The 17068-nt window shown below is 47.3% G+C and overlaps 2 protein-coding genes across 6 annotated transcripts in view; both read left to right on the top strand.

Moving 5' to 3' along the window:
• The window catches only part of UBXN7 (UBX domain protein 7), a 30985-nt gene extending 22656 nt beyond the window's left edge, over positions 1-8329 (top strand). For 4 of the 5 annotated variants that reach the window (XM_074833375.1, XM_074833373.1, XM_074833376.1 and 1 more), the window contains one exon: positions 1695-8329. In XM_074833375.1, the coding sequence (XP_074689476.1) occupies positions 1695-1856 (162 nt within the window). In that variant the 3' untranslated portion in view covers positions 1857-8329. The remainder of the gene's footprint in view (positions 1-1694) is intronic. The other variant, XR_012624250.1, reaches the window with a different exon arrangement.
• Positions 3163-17017, top strand: TM4SF19 (transmembrane 4 L six family member 19). Its single transcript, XM_074833383.1, is given in 8 exon segments — positions 3163-3249; positions 9102-12756; positions 12758-12790; positions 12792-12842; positions 14715-14898; positions 15029-15106; positions 15497-15681; positions 15979-17017. Coding segments are annotated over 7 exon segments (852 nt in total). The 5' UTR covers positions 3163-3249; positions 9102-12622; the 3' UTR covers positions 16166-17017.
• Positions 17018-17068: the final 51 nt, after the last annotated feature.

Genomic DNA, 17068 nt, shown 5'->3' with positions numbered 1-17068 from the left:
TCCTGGATCTTGGCTCTAGGCTTCCAAGACTCAGAGTTAGTTCAGCAATTGGGTGCCTCAGTCCCCTCCACCAGCATGCGCTGCTTCTCCCTGCTGGTTTTGACCTGCTGAGTAGGACCAGTGGGTCCAGTTGTGTCTTCCAGTGGAACTTGTTTGTCTTCCCCATTTATTGCCAAGACTTTATATAGCTTTTTCAACTGATTCCCCACCCCCCAAATATGAGGAGAGCTACTGTTTTGCGGCCGTAGGTCTCCAGGGTGCCTTATCTTGCACGTTGCTGTTCATGTCTTGTTTCTGGTCATCCCACTGTGTCTGCACCACAAGGTCTCAGTTCTTGCCCTTGCAGTGTTGGTGCCAAGCATCCTACTGATCTCCTGCTCATCTTCCCTGATGCAGCAGAACAAGCTGGCCTGTTCCTGCAGCTCCATGACCTCGTGTTCCATCGGCATTGCTGCCCCTGAAACATTAGAAGAGTGCTGCGGGCTGTTGTGGGAGGAGACCATATCCTGTGTCATGTCAGCACCGAATGACCAACAGCTTTCCTACCAGAACACAAACACCAAAATGAACAGACACCCAAGTGATCTCTCAGGCCCATTGCCTGTGAGCTGTGGCAATAACTGCCGAGTGCTTGTTTGCAACCACTTTTTTCTGTGTGCCGAGTCACTGTGGTCCCGGAGTGGCAGCTAGAGAGTGAGGGGAAGCTCGTGGAATAGTTAGTTTCAGTAGAAGCTTAATACTGCTAGCTTACCTTCTTATACTTAATTTACTGGCATAAGTTGCCCACCACAACTATGTGAACAGTATTGTTGGGACCCCCTTATTTTTTCATACTTTCTGTTTTATTACATACTAATTGTCTTTTTTCCCCTCTTTAAAAGGCTACGACTTTTCATTCTGCCTGTGTCTTGCTCTGGTGCAGTATCCCCTACCTTGCTGCCAATCTCCATTTTCTCTGTCCCTGTTTATTCATACTTTATGCTCTCATCTGTTGTGTTCCCTGATGAACTTGGGAAATCTCTCTCATCGTAGCATGCACATCAGCTCTTCCTGATATGTCTGCTTGTTGGGTTGTGGGGCTGATGCCCCTTCATCCCAATGCCCTCTGTATCCTGCCCGATTGCTGTTGCAGGCAGAGAAGTCGATGAATTGACAAGAACCTTAAAAACCAAAACAACCCCAAAACCTCATGCTTCTCAAAGGCAGCAAAAAAAAAAAAAATAGTGAAAATACTGCATTTATTTTTGTTAATGCTATCTCACAAAAATGCTTCTTTGGTGGCTTTTAGGTTTAGTGTAAGGGTAATTCCTGATAAACAAGTGAGGGGCTTCTGTTTTGGAGCACTTAAGGATTTATTTTTTTTTTTTGCAAATCTTATTTTACCGTGACTTGAATGTGTGATGTGGAATTCAGCTTGCTTGAATTAATGTACTGTTATATATGTCTTCCTTCTGTTTAAAGAATCAGTTAGGTAAGGGATCACTTGGTAATTAGTTTTTATGGTTATTCATACCACGTGTAGGCCAAATTAGATATTAAAGTAAAAGACGGTTTATGATACATGCAAAATTTTGTTTGCCTGTGATTATAAGCTTCCTTTTTTTTAAAGGAAAACAGGATTTATTTTTTTTTTTTTACATTCTTTTGTGTTGTTTTGAATTCTGTGACACTTCTTTGCCTTTCTTTCTCTCCAGGCTCTTGTGAAACACGTCCAGTCAAAAGGATACCCTAATGAACGCTTCGAACTTCTCACCAACTTCCCTCGAAGGAAACTCTCCCACCTGGACTATGAGATCACATTACAGGAGGCAGGCCTGTGTCCTCAAGAGACTGTCTTTGTGCAGGAAAGGAATTAGCACCGTGGCTGAGTTCTCCCAGCCTTCCTCCCCTCTCCTCTTTGCCTGGGACCCCAACTCATTAAATACGCAGTTGAGGGTCATAGGATTGCAGTGCGGAAATCAGGCAGGCAGCTGGCTGGCCCTTCTCTCTCTTCTTCCCTTCTCCTGCTCTAGTGACCAAATGAGAGTGTTCAGAGTTTTATTTTCTTCCTCAGCTCGGGCCTTGCGGAGAGCATTGGGAAGAACATCTTTCCTTTGTTTCCATGGAATAAAATAAAACGATGATCTGTGTATCCAGTATGCTGGGGCTTGGAGTGGCCATAATACACGTACCCTTCTCGCTGCTATTCTTAAATCTGTTTTGTTTAATTTATTTTTGAAGATAGTGTGTGATAAGGCACTGAGTCATCTGTCTGTAAGGAGAGAGTGTAATCTTCAGTACAGTCTTTCCTCTGTTTTGATTCTCTACACGAAAGGGCTCCATTAACCTTACAGCTTTCTCGAGGGTTCACTTATCTAGTGCTCTGCAAAAACTTGTTTTTTGGGAAGAAATTGGCTTGAGCTGTGGTGAGATACTCGGCCCCCATCTAATTTAAAGGCTTCTAGATTGCATGCATGTCTTCCTGCTGCTTTAAATACTGCCAGTGGACATAGTGAAAACCCCAACCAACCAAAATAAAAAACCCAACTATACTATAAATGGGATTGACTGCTTGACCTGGTGGGAAAGCTGCGTGTCCAGCGGTGCAACAGAACTGACTCCTTGGTAGAAGTAGGTGAGGTTTCCATTTTTTATCTTCCCAACATCCCCCAGGTGTTTCCTTTGTACTTGCTCTCAGGATTTTGCAAATGATTATAGAAGGTGGCAGGATACTGTAAAGATCTTGGACTCTCTGGAAAACACCTGTCATAAAAACTTGACAGTTAGTTGGCTTTTTTTTTCATGGTGTTTTGTTTTGTTTTCCCCAGGAGTGTGACTAGCTTTGCAGGGGTTTTAGAGCACTGGCTGCAACTGAGCAGGAGAGCAAGTCTTAGGCAGTTTTCTTTCATGAATTAAAAACATACATAGCCTTGTCAAACTGTGGCATGTGAATTAATGCTTTATAAAAGACTTCACAGCCTGGTGGCTTGAATTCTCTAGGCTGCTTCTTATTCTATTTTCATGTTCATCTACCATCACTTACCTCTAAATCTGGAAGGCTTCTATAAAAAGCTACCACTTTATTTATACTTTCTTTTCAGCTCTGGAAGCTGGCACCAGAAGCCATGCAAACATACCCTGTGTGTACACTGGGCCGTGCAGAGTGCCCTATTTTTCCAGTGTCTTCTCTAGACTTTGAGCTGTTGATCAGTTGGTGCTACAGTAGGTGTAAGAGTGGGATAAAAGTTGACTAACACAGCCATCCGCAAGGTAGGTGTCAAATTTGTGTATTTACACTAAGAACTCAGTTTAGCCTGCTCTTCATCAGTGAGGAAAAAGGTGTGTGAGACCTACCATAACTGCTAACTTTTTCTGCAACTGTCAGATTATACTCGTTTAAAGAAAAAGACTTTAGTGGTCAGAAATTTACCATAGACTAAAACTTTTCAAGATATTTTGCCTGTAATTTCATACTAGCGTGCAGACTTTGGAGTCTTTAAATCTGTAGGAAATCACAGAAAATGTCTTGCATTCCCCATGATAATATTGGCTCACAGCTGTCTTCTGCTCATAATTGAGGTTTTACATGTAGTCATACAATTGTATAAACTGATTTCCCTTCTACACAAAAACTGTTTTTCATTCTACTGCGAGATGCAGTATCAGGAAAGCCAAATCTGATTACAGTTTCCTGATCAATGGTTGATGTGACATCAGATGTCATTTTTGGTTTATAAAGAGACCCTGCCATGGAGGCTGCTTCCCAGCATTGGAAAGTGAATTGCAAGGCCAGCAGAAGAGGGGGAGATGTTGGTGTTTGCAGCAGTGGTATTTCTAGGATATCCAAATTCATAACTCGGACTCGGACGTATGCGAGAGTGGGACAGAAGGAAATCCTTTCCGTGTGGGTCTGATGCTTCCCTAAGTAGCTTCAGCTGTCTAGTTGAAATAACTCACTTGGATGTTTGTTGCCTTGAAACTCATTACCTCTCCTGTGGTTGGCCACAGGAAAATTAAGGCAGGTGACCATCAGGACGCAGTACCCAACGTGCATGTAGATGGTCCTTTTGTGTCCCACAGGCGGGCTGGGATGGGAGCGTGTGGATCTTTCCTGCTCTTCTGCCTGTTCCTGCTAGCGTAAGGCAAAGAGCCTTTGTGGTTCCACTGATTCCCCTTCGGAGTTGTTCCTGGCTGGCTGCTTTTGCTGGTGGAGAGCCAACTCATTTTGGACAGGCTTGGGTTTGTATCCGCTCTGGGAACATTGTTCTGCATCAAGTTTTCTAACAGTGAAGTTAAACGTAGAAAATTGATTCTGCCCTTTCAGCCCCAGGTCTGTTTTATTGGTATCTTCTCTTTCCCCCTGCCCCTCCCTGGTTGTACTAATGTCTGTGGGGCTAGGCTGTGATACCTTGAAGCAATCTGATATAAAATAACTCGGTGTATCAGCAGCGGAGAAGAGGGGAAACTGCATTGCAGGCAAGAGCATGAACTGTTTCCATCAGTCCTGCTGCTGGAGAGATTGTGCACTGTGTGTCCCACGCTGTGAACCTTCCTTTCCTACCCACTCTTGCAGAGCTCTGCCTGTGAGCTGCCGGGCAGCTGGCAGCTCCTTCCTTTCTTCTCTGCTCAGCTCTAAGGAAAGGAGTAACCTTACACTCATCATCTTGCTATCCAAAACAAAACTGGGAGCCCTAGGTTAGCCTTTCGTTGCTTTTCTTATGCCAAGAGCAGCTCAGTCACCTCTCTCGTGAGGAAGCAAACGTTGCACTTGGCTGCTGCAAGCTTATTTTTAAACCATCAAGAAACATGCTTCTCAAACATGGTTTTGCCTGCTGGTGTAGTGCAACCAGGAATGCTTATGCTCTCACCTAACTTTTTCTTTCTTGAGGTTTCATTTAGAAAAATACTGATCTTTTTGTAACCTAGCAGCAAAAGAAGAATGTGAAATTGAGGTTTTACATTGAAAATGGAATTTTTATTCCATCTCGCAGTTCCTAGTAGTTTGTTGTGTTCCAAGAAATTATGAGCCTGTCTGTTTTGGTTCGTTTCTCTGGCACGATGTGTTTTTAATTTCGGTTTTCTTTTGCTTTGGTCTATGAGCAGGAGGCAGAGAAAAAACTTGTTAAAGAAATAAGCGTCCCTGCATGTGGCTCTTCTCTCGCTTCGTTCCTCTCCCCTCTTTCCCCCTTCTTCCCAGCCCAAATGAAAACAGTGCTGCAGCACATGTGTCAGTCAGCTGTGCTGTGGTGACTGAAAGCTGTTAAGGAACAGCTCCAACCAGGATACAGCCTCTTCAGATCTTCATTCATGTTGAAGCCCTTTGGAGTTTGGAGGAACGTGGCTGAAAGCATTAACCAAGTGATGCCTGCAACAGCTTGTAGCAGTGACGGTGTAAGCTAGTTGGGCTCTAATTTTAAAGAGCCTTTATCACATTTGCTTTAGATGTTAAATCTGAAGTTCAAATTGCTTTTGACAAGATTGGAAAAAAATGCCTTAAATCAGATTTCAAAATAAGTTGTTGAAATATGAAGGACAAAGAAAAAAAAAATGCTTCAAAGGCTGTGGTTTGTGGCTTCCTATGGGTGTTGCTTGGCCATAATTTGCGTGTTGTGTTGCAAGGACTGCCATGAGTTTGGAGGCGCAGAAGTGCATGTAGACAGTGGAAGTCTTTCTGGGTAGAGAACTAAACAAAGCCAGAATGTTTCAAGCTGTAGCTTCTGCTTGTGGAGAAGTTTCCTTTGCATGTGCTCTTCATCTGACAGTGCTTTGTTTTGACATTTAATGTCTAATTGCAGTTAACAGTCACAGTCATAAGCAGTATTCAGAAACAGAAGGCAAAATGAATGCTGGCTTTCCCTGCCAGCTGCTGTTGACACATTTACTCTTGGGTCCTTCTTGTGATCCTTCAGAGGCCCAGAGAAGGATTTTGAGTCTTACCGATGATACATGCTCTTAAGTCTATTGACCAACTTCAACCTCGCAGCATTCCCTGCTGACATAAAGAGGGCAGATAAAGGCTGTGCCGAACATTTCTGGGTGTACTTTCGTTAGGCTTTGAATTAAGGTCTGTGATTTTTACATTTCTGATGTTCGTGGACTGAAGTATGTTGCCCTTCTTGATAAATCAGCGAAGTTGACAACATCAGTATTAAAAGAATGTGCATGTATGTGCCTTGTAAAATATAGTTGTCTATAAAAAGGCACCCAAAGGTACCATTGTTCCCAAGTAGATTTAAACAGCAATTTTGCATCAGCATACTTTCCAGAGCTTGCTAGATCTGCTGCCGTGCTGTTACGGGAGAATAACACCTCTCGTCTGTAAAGCACGTCTGTTGTTCGCTGCTGCAAACAGCTTGTGTTTCACGTGGTCCACTACTTTCACAGATGCATTTTTTTTAAAGACTACTGAATTTGTACGCTCATCTGCACCAGCTTATACCAGCTTCCACCTTTACTGGTGCTATGGTTTGTACCCTTGCAGAAACCGGCAACTGGTTTTAGTACGTGTTTTAATAAACCTCACTGCTAAAGGGCCTGATTCTCAAATACACTGTCTAGCAAACTTCCATGTAATTGTCTGCTTTGCTGTTTGATACACCTTTGAACTATTGAAAACTTTTTCATTAAGTATACTTGAGTTCTTGATGGCTAAGTGGAAACGTTTCTTCAAAGAACTAGAAAGAAAAGCCAGCATCCTCAAAAATTAAAAGTCTGGTCTCCGTGCAGGATGTCATTGAACACAGCTGCCCCGTAGCAGAGGGCACGACGTGCAGTTTGCAGCTTGTTCAGGCAGCTAGACAGCCAGGTCTGAGAACGCACTTCTCTCTTCTGGGAGGAGCTGGGATGCTGAATCCTGGCTTTTTGAGTCTGTTGTTGCCAGAGCAACCGAGCTCATTCACAGGGCTTGAAGAGGAGCAAGGGCTAAACTAAAAGCAGTTTTCTTTTGGGGGCGAGGCATCGCTTGGGCTGCATTTCGTCATGCAGAGATGCATAAAATGTTGTTTGTGGTGGTTTTTTTCTAAATCACATGAAGAAACAGATCACCTGTGTGGGAATGTCTGTGTGAGTGGGAAGATACATGTCATTTCAGGAACTTATCACTCTTTATCCCTTCTTAGTTTTTAGTAAATGTCACTACTTTCTTCTTGTTTAATCCCTTTTTAGTCAAACTAGTAAAAAATAGGTAGTACTGTATTCCAAGAGGAGAAGGGGTAGCAGACATGTGCTTTTGGTGGGTGAAGTGCAAAGCCTGTCCCATAAAGACTGGGTGTGCCTTGTCTAGCTGTTGTAATAGATGTGAATGCAGCCTCTGTTCTCCCCCACCCTTTTCTATTTATTTATTTTAACAAATTATTTTCTATAAATGGAACAGCTACTGTTTTAAAGGCAAACCAGCAGTCATGTTTTGAGCCCTATATCGGCCATCTACATTATTGGAAATACCCTGCAGTTGCATGTTTGGAGTTGATAGAACTCTTCTGACAACTGAGGTCTGTTGGTTGATGTTCTGCAGCCAGTCTTGCCAAGGTTTTCTCTGTCCGAGCCCAAGATCTTGCTGCAGTTTGGTTATACTCTGCTATCTGCTCCTGAACCAGTGAGGTTAATGGATACCCTTTCTGTGATGACTTTTACTCCAGTCTCCTCTTGTCCATGAGGTGCTTAGTGTCTGTCCACTCCCAATAAATATAGCCATATGTATATACACACACAGGCACACACACGTGTTTTTAATCGGAGAACGCGGCACTTAACATCAGTGCCTCAACTTGCCTCGGTTTTATCGTCGGTTGTTTTACATGGGTGTATTATGAGTGATTGCAGAAGTTTGGGATTTGGTCGCTGTCTTTAATTACTGTGTGTGTCTGCAGTACGGAGAAAAGTAAGTTTGTAACTGATCGTTAAATGGTGCTGGGACGTTAAGGTGTAGAAGGATAGATAGTAAAAGTACATGGAGCAGGGGGACGAGGTGCTATTTTATAGAACAGATTTATATGAAGAACATCTGGGTAAAACTCAGCTCAGAGACATGGTGCCTCATCAGAGACACCAGACTATAGGATAGATGACTTTTAAGAATAAAGCTGTTTCCTCTAATTGGTGAACTTACAGTTTCAAAATTACGATTTTGCCTGTTGGTTTTTATGGTAGTCGCTTTCTTCTTCAGTGATGGCGACTTCGTGTGGGAGGAGGGAGAGGATTCATTTGGAAGTTTTCAGCTCACCGTGCTGGGAGGGACCAAACTCAAGGAAACCTCTGATCTATATACACAACTGCTGCATTTTTTTATAAATATATGTAAATGTCCTATTGTAATATTTGATCCTGGAAATAAAACAAACTGTTTTCAGTAGCTTTCTTCATCTCTTGGTTTTTGGGTTTGGGTTGTTTTTTCTTTTGTGGTTTTAGTTCTGATGAAAGTCTGTCTCTGCATTATATAGAGAGTTTCTGAGTTTTTCCCTAAGGTCATTGGAGTAGAAGGGAAGGAAAGAAAATCAAGCCAAATTCTCTATCTGTGTGTATCTGACTTTTTAGTAAAATTGTCAGACTGTGTGCTTTTCTTTTTCCTTTGCCTCCTGGTCTGTGAATTGGCAGAATAGGTCCAGGTGCCACAGCTTCTGTTGAACCTCCAGGAAGTTTATGATTTTCCTATCCTGGCTGTAGCAGCTTTTGTTGGCATTGACTCTCTTTACAAAATAAGTAGCAGAAGCTGCAGCTCAGCTGAAGAAGTCCAAATGTGTGTCATTTCAGATAACAGCTCTGAGTCTGCCCAGCCAGCAAGGACAGGGCTTACCTAAATTTGAAGCCTGTTTGCAATATGGTGTCTAATAATAAATACAATAATAATAAATAAATAATAAACTCGAGTCATTGACTTCAGTAGAAAACATCCAGTTCCTGCTGATAAGGAATTGTTGATTAGTGAGCTGCTTGCATATCCCAGGAAAGCTTCAGCCCATTCTAGAGGTTACAAAGTCTTGAAGCGAGACAACCTTTTGGCACCTTGATAGAAAAAATACCCATATGAAAATGAATAAAAAGAGGTAGGGCTAGAATTTTCCATCCTTCTAATGGAAAAGCAGAGATGTGGCTTTCTATTCTGAACTGTCAATGTCCTCATACAGGTGTTGTCAAGACGGAGCCTCTTAACTTCTGCAATTGCCTTTTGGGCTCCTTGGGACGTTCCTGTAATGGCCTCACATGAAATGTCGATGAGCAGAGTCCCTTCTGGACAAGTACTGAGTGGGGAAACAAAGGCTTAAGAAACTGATCTCGGGTCGTCCTCGTGTTCCTGACTGTCGGTAGGTCTCCCCTTAAACAGTAACTGCAGCCACTGCCCCAGTCTTGCGCTGTTTCAACTCTCCAAAAAGTTATGGAGTAGGGTGGCTGACTGTGCCAACAGTCATGCTAAAACCTTCAACCAGTGTTCATCGTTGACTCATTTCCAGCAGGCCTTGGAGAGGAGAGCAAATGCCCTTGGCTTGGCTTACCCAACCCCAAAGCTTTCTCAAGGGAGGTTGCCCAAGGTCTGGGGGGCACTGACCTGGAGGACCCCAGGAGAAGGCTGTTGCTCTGGCCACCTTTCCAGGGGTATCCTGGAAGTGGCTCTCTTTAGTTTTTGGCACGTGCACCTCTCCTTGTCACTATGTTAACTGGACAACCCCAGTTTCTGTGAGGAAGGCTTGCTTGTGCACCTCTCAAGACTGGAAAACAGCCTGATCTCTTCATGCTGCTTAGGAAAGTATTTCCCCTTCCGAGTGAGTAAGAAACACTTTTTCATCACAGTCTGCAGGTCAAGGAACTACAGGATAAACTCAATATGCCTCTTGTTTTTAATTTATTTATTCTTCCTTTCTGCAGACTCCTTCCAACTTTTAACTGGGTTGGTTTATCTCATCTGGCTTCACGTTGCGTCGGGGAAGGTTTAGACTGGCTCTTAGGAAGGATTTCTTTGCAGAAGGGGTTGTTGGGCGTTGGAATGGGCTGCCCAGGGCAGGGGGGGAGTCCCCATCCCTGGAGGGGTTGAAGAGTCGGGTTGACCCAGTGCTGAGGGATCTGGTGGAGTTGGGAACGGTCAGGGTGAGGTTCATGGTTGGACTGGAGGAGCTTCAAGGGCTTTTCCCACCGAGATGATTCTGGGATTCTGTGATGTGTTAAATCAGGTGAAATTCATAAGGAAACTAAAGCAAATGCCCTATTGTCTAGCAGGATTGTGTTGGTATTTCTTCAGTCTGAGTTCTAGCCACAAACTCTGTGTGGGGCTTGTCTAAGGGGGGATCACTGTTGGCAGCAAACGTGCCCACACCTGAGTTTGGAGAAGTCTTGGCTAGAGGCAGAAATAGATTTGCAGATGCTATGGAGAGGAGAGCGAGAGACCACTGAATGGCGCTGAGCATCCTCTGGACTGGACCGAGGGGGAGGTTGGTTTGGCACAGAATGGTTCAACCTCACTGATTCAAACTCGACTCAGCCTCTTCGATGCTCCTTGAAGCCAAACTGCTTTTGAAACCTGACCTGTCGTGCAATTTCCACAGCCCCAGAAGAGTTTGGGGAAGCAAAGAGGAGGGGAGCATGGTTAAGAGTGGGGACACAGTGGTTAGAAAAAGCTCACTGACCTTAAAGTTCAGAGCTGTTGCTGAATGTGACCTGCAGACCACGGACTGGAGAGGCAGAGCCCTCTGTGACGGGATAAAGCGACACAAAACAACTCGGATAAATGCGTCCAGGGTCTCCAGCTGCGATCTGGTGTCAGAGAAGGAGTCAGCAGGAGCACCTTGCTGAGCCAGAATCGCTTTGCGTGGGACCACGTTTGGCAGCGCCGTGGCTGGGTAACTCAGCAGAATGTTACTTGCCTGTAATTGCTGTGCTGGCACTTTCTTAACTAAGTTGTCGTGTGAGAAAGGGAGGCGTGCAGCCACTCATGGTGCTCGGGAAGGTGCGCAGGGCTAAAATTAGCCTTTTATTCTTCTTCTTCTTCTATGACGGACTTGGGCCGAAGTGGGTGATGCTTCATCCTGAATGGCATGGGATTTTTCTGTGGGAGGTGATTGACCAGATCATGTGTGTGGCAACGTAGGAAGCTCAGATTGCTGTGACGTAGAAAAGGGCACAAGATGAAGTTGCAACACAATTTTTCCAGCAGAGTGAAAAATGCTTCCTCTCTAAGTGAAGAAAAAAAAAAAAAAAGGAAGGAAAAATTGGATTATTCTCAACAGTCTGCTGTCCTACGTGTTTCGCTGTTGCTGCTGTGTTTTTCAGAGACCAGTTTGTCTTATTTAAGAATAAAACGGGGATTTACGTGCTGTTGCAAACTGATTTTCCTTTCAGAGGAGCTATCATTATTCACACAATCTGTTCCTCTCAGCATATTTTTCCTAGGAAAACAGAACTGGCTAATGTAACCCAGCCTCACCTGTTCATCTTTTTCTATGTGGCACTCAAGGGCTCCAACTCCATTTTCTGTTTCTTCCAACAAACAGTGGCACGCTGTAATTGGAGCAGGTTTTATATTCTCAGCAGTCCCGTACTCATGGATTTGACAGCAGGAGAAGCCACTTTGAAATGTATTGGCAAATGCTACTCCTGTGTGCTACCCTAGGCAGAGCAAGTTGGGTTTTAAAACAAAAGGTGACACTCTAGTTGCTTTTTTTAATTTACTGTATTGGAGCAAGACTGTATCAGGGCTGTAAGATATCTGCACTTACGCTTCGTCTCCTGTGGCTGTTGCAGACGAGGAAGCCCGTGTTCCAGGCAGCTGATGTGCCTCAGGTCCTCATGACGAATGCACGAGGAATATGAACCTTCTCCAAATTCTTCTTTGAGAGGATTCTTCCTTTTGCTTGCACAGCCCATGAGCAATTCTCCTCTTTGCTTGTGCTGCCTTGCAACTCCTCTGCCAGAAAAACTGCCTGTTTTTGGCATTTTTTTTGGTCCTACGGCTTTCCTGTCTCCTGTTCACAGAGGTCATGTTCTTCCAGTCCTGTTCCCATCTTGGATCTGCTACTATGAGACCTCTCTGGGGACAGAAGAGGAGCTTCCCCACTGCACGCTGTCTGCCAGTCATGGACACCCTAGATAGGACTTTGAAATGCTGGTGTCTGATGACTTGCAATAATTAAGATATCCAAAAATAACCTTTCTCTCTCAAAGTTATCACCAAGGTGTAAGATATATATGTAATGGGGGTATACTCAACAATGGAGGAAAAGCTGAGCTGTCTGCAAGGAAGCAAAGGTCAGGAGATGGGAACCAGCTGAGACACGAGTATATTTATTTAGAAGCTTTTACTAAAATATTAGTGTGCTCCCCCCTGCGGGTAAAAATGAGAAGAGGCAAACCTGAACTGTTCAGCATTCACACAAAAAGCTCTCGCACAATGAGGGAAATAAGGTGAAACATGGTGGAAGAAGCCCTTGGTAGAGGATGTGGACTCATGGTGACATTTGGAGTGGGCCACAGAGGAGACAAGAAAACGTTCTCCCTACACAGTCATCGCGGGTTGTTCCAGGAGAAATGGTGTTTGCTACTTGGGCAATAGTCAAGGTATTTAGGGCAGACGTGGTAGAAGCCTTAAAATCTGAAGTTGTGAACGTTTTGGTGGGCTCGTGGCTTCTGCCAGTGAAAGGGGGCACAGTCGAGCAGCTGGATGAGCCGCAATGGCGGCAGAGGCAGGCTCAGTCAGACAGGACAGTCATTCTTCCTTTTGAGCTGTCAGTTGTGTGGGAGAGGAAAGGATGTGGTGGGTGGACCTCGGGGCAAAGGAGGAAGACGTGGAGCACATCATAAATAGTCACCCATGGGTGATGCCTCCAGGACGGCTCATCCGAGGAGCGGACGCTGCTGGCTCCACGTGGCATCGCTTCCAGGTAAGGCAGAAAGGCGGGATGACAGGTTCCCTCGGATTTGCTTAAAACCCCTTGCTTTTGGCCATGGGGACATGCCGGCAGGAAGGGAATCTTTCTTTTGAGTGTCCTAACAGGGACTAGTTAAGCTGCACTTTTGCTTTACCTCCCCTTACAGAGGAGTTTGTCTGAATGGCTGAGGTAGAAGGCGGCAGCTAATTCAAGCTTGCTTCTTGCTCAAGGAGAGCATTGAGGGGACAGTAAGCTGTGGAGAAGCGGGAAGGAGACCTCCTGCCTTCCACAGGGAGAGGGCAGTGCTGGAGGGGCAGGAGAGTCCTTGGAGAGGTGAAGGGGAGACAGGCAGAAGACCACAAAAGCCTCTGGCTGATGAGAGCAGCCCACACTCTGAGCTCCAGAGGAGCAAGAGCTCTCCTGAAAGATCCTCCAAATTGGGGAGGTGGGACTCAGCACTGAATGCTCATGGCTCTGGGGGGACAACCGTGCACAATCCCTGGAACACAGTGGGGGCGAGAGGCCCTAAATTCCTTCTGACAAAGGCAGGGAGGATAGAAAGCAGAGGGGGAGTGAAGCCCCAGGATAAGGTAGAGCTGATGGTCTACCTTGGGTTTCTTGTCTTGTGTCCTCTCCATGAAGAAAGGTTTTGCAGCCTTGTTCCTCCACATTCAGCCCTCCCTGGCCCCCAGCAGCCTGGTGGCTGGTCTCTAGCAGGTCACAGCAATGCAAAACCCCCTTGGGCTGGTGCCCCCCGGCCTCTCGGGCTGTGCAGGGGCTGGATGTGCAGCCTGAGCTGCTCCTCCCCATCGCTGACACTGTGCACGAGGCGGGCTGAGGCACCTCTTCCCATGGAAATAACCATGTGGTGCCTCTTCACTTCTGCTTCTGCAAAACCAGAGCAAGCCTGAAATAAATTAGCCAGCGTGAGAAGCAGCTCGATGCAGGAAGCTTGTGCAAAACAGGTTGGAAGCCACCGGGAAAGGGAAAAACTCATAAAACCAACCTAAAGCAAAAATGAACACAGGGTAGAAGAAACCTGGGAAGCCAGGACAACAGCAAAACAGGTTGTTTTTGGTGGTCCCAGAGTGACCGATGGGCATCCCCCATCTTGCAGGTACAGAAAAGGGAGAGCTAATTTTTGACAGGGTATCACCTGGAGATGGGCAGGCACTTCCTAGGTGAATTGATAACTTAATAAAATGCCAGTGGATCTGGATGGCTTGTCTGAGGACATGTCAGAACCTTTTCTTAAATAACTTGAATTTGTTTCAGCATATATATATATATATATATATAGGACTAGTGTGTGATGGGGATGGAGTTGCTGTTGGATTAGATTGGAGACTGATGTGCTTTCATAAGTCCTTGTCTAAGGATTTCGCCCCTTTCCTGGCTCCCTCCTGCTCGTTGTAAGCACTCAAAGTCAAACCAAGCCGTGGAGGTTGGTCTCCTTCCTCCAGTAACGCTTTGGAGGAGCCGACCCTGTGGCTTGCACAGGTTTCAAGGCTGAGTGCGGGACCTGCTGTTGTCTTAAACTCTCTTGCCCGTTTGGCAAATATTAGCAGGTCTAAAGTTAGGCTTCTCCTTCTATGATAAAAAAGCTCAACCTCAAGAAAACTGTTTGGCAGCAGTATACTGGTATTAACATGGAGTTATTTTTAATATTTAATTAATTAGATGGTGTGGGGAAAATAGGATTTCCATTGGAAGTCACTCTTGAGTAAGGGCAGTGCCAGTGGGGTAGGCTGGGACACAAAAGCATCAACTAGCAAACTCTTGTCCACCCACAGCTGTGAGATGGGCTCAGGGTGGGGGAGCTGTGGGGCATCATGGGGCCGAAGGCAGCCCTTTCCTCTCCTCTTCCTCCCCATCCCTGTGCAGAGTGGCCATGTGTGTGGGGAAGTGCAGCCGGATCGTGGGTCCCTGCCTGCTGGCGCTGGGCACACTCTCCATGGCAGCCAACATCCTCCTCCTCTTCCCCGGCGGGACGTGGAAGTACCTGGTGGAGGGGCACATCAGCAAACACGCCAAGGTCCTGCCGGGGGTCTGGGGAGGCGGCATCGTGGTGAGTACCGCGGTTTGTGCCGCGTCCTTCCTCGCGTGCCTGTGGAGCAGGGATGAAGGCATGGAAGCAGGGATGAAGGGATGGAGTGGGTGGCTCCCTTTCATCCCCAGCCCCTTTTTCCTTCCCGCAGGTGCTGCTGGCAGCGACCCACGTCACGGCAGTGGGGTGGCGATGCACTGGCTGCTCTGACTGCGGCACCCGTCACAACGTAAGGCAGCACCGGGGCCCCCGTGCCAAAGCACTCGCAAGCGGCGGGTGGTGGGATGTGGTGGGTGAGTCGTGGCAGGGTGCCCTCTCTCCCAGGTGGGACGCTGCATGGTGTCACCTCCCCAGAGGACAGGGCTTCCCGTGCATGCTGGTGTGGGCTCTGCCCCACCAGGCCCTGCGGGGCAGCTCCCTGCCCACTTCTGCCCAGCTCAAAACAACCCAGTGACAGCTCCATCCTCAGCTTTGGCTCTCTGAGGCTGGAGGCCCTTGTGGTGAAGGGGAGGGGAGTTTTGCCCCCTTACCAAACTCTGCTGATTAACATGCAGCCACGTTTTGGAGCTTCTCTGACTTCTGGTGTCCCCCCACCGCCCTCCCCGGGCGCTGCCCACAGGCTTTCATCTCCGCCGTGCTCTCCAAGCTGGCGGTCCTGGGCGCTGCCGCCTGCTTCGTCTTCTCTGGGTTGGGTTTGACCGATGGACCCCTCTGCTTCTACAACGCCTCCAAGCATGGCCATGGGCAAGGCACCCTCTGGGGTTACCCCTTCCGGGACGCCAGTGACCAGGAGCCTGACGCCAGGTGAGGCAGTGGGGTCGAGTTGCTGGTGCTGCCTCATCAGCTTATTGCTAATTAAGTTGGTGTTATTTGTGGTGGGTGGGCTTACTGGTGGTGACGCAAGACCCCAGTAGTTCAAGAGGTCTTCACCTTCCACGGCTTTCTGTATGTCATGCTCCCATCCCCATCACCCTGCTGACCCAGCTCATCCTCAGGATGAAGGACAGGGAGTCTGGGGCACAACTCCATGATGGAAAGCAATGCAATTCCTGACCTGCCACGGGGCAGCATCTTGCATCTCCTCCTCTCCCCGTTGTGCAGGGCAGAGAACTACCTGTTTGATCGTCGCATCTGGAGCATCTGCCTGGAGCCGAAGGGCGTTGTGGTTTGGAACAGCATCCTCTTCTTCCTCCTGCTGCTCATCAGCGCTGCCGAGATGGTGCTGGCCTCCCTCCAGGTCCTCAACGGCTGCCTTGGGTGCCTCTGTGGCTATTGCGAGGGCAAGTAGGAACCTGTGATGGTGCCAGGAGGCTGGACTTGGAGGCGGTATCATCCCCGGGTGTCCCTTGGCCAGTGGCACATGCCATGGTGGGGATATGGCAGGAACTGTGGTACCAGCCCAGTGCAAGACCCTCGTGCAAGATGGACAGAAAGCCCCGTGGCAGACAGACACCCCAGCCCACATGAGATGTCAAAGCAACGTGCGTGGGGTTAGCGTGCAAAGGGCTGCCTCGATGCAGCCTCTGGCCTCCACCTGGGTGATACCTCTTCTTCCTCCCTGGAGCTCCTTGGGGCTGGCAGCTATCTGGGGTTGGAAACCAGCCCAGAGAGCAATGGAGGTGAGGACCTGGCTCCTGGCATCCCAGCACAAGCCCAGTGGCTTCCCCAACCCCTCCTCATCAGCCACCACCTGCCCGAGTGCAAAATGTGACACGATGGTATTAGTAGAGAGAAGAGCTGGAACACTAACTTATTTTCTTTAATCAATCTATATTTAGGGCAGTTTGTGCTGGTGTTTGTCTCCTGCCTGGGGCAGGAGAGGTGAAGGAGAGTGGAGGAGCCCAGCTGGGCTCCAGCTGGGGCTGGGGGACTTGGATGGAGTCGTGCTGGGGGACACAGTGCTGGAATTGAGGTGCAGCCCCCGCAAAGTTCACCCATACACACACACGTGTGTGTGCAGCAAGTGTTGGGAGCAGCCGCTCATCCCCACCACCCCAGGACCCCATCCCACCACCCCCTCACAGGGGGTGTCACCGGCTTCAGTGCATCCCCCACCCCCGTGCCCTCCTTCCCTAAAACTTTACAGGGACCGGGTGTGGGTACAGACCCTGAACCTGCTTGTGGGGGGAGGATGTTTGCCCCAGAACTGATAAGGTTCAGAGGAAAGTCACCGTGTCCATGGTAGCTTAAT

Source organism: Strix aluco, chromosome 9 (assembly GCF_031877795.1).
Source record: "Strix aluco isolate bStrAlu1 chromosome 9, bStrAlu1.hap1, whole genome shotgun sequence".
Taxonomy (NCBI): domain Eukaryota; kingdom Metazoa; phylum Chordata; class Aves; order Strigiformes; family Strigidae; genus Strix; species Strix aluco.
The sequence above is the reverse complement of the archived record's forward strand: the minus strand, read 5'-3'. Positions and strand labels throughout refer to the sequence as shown.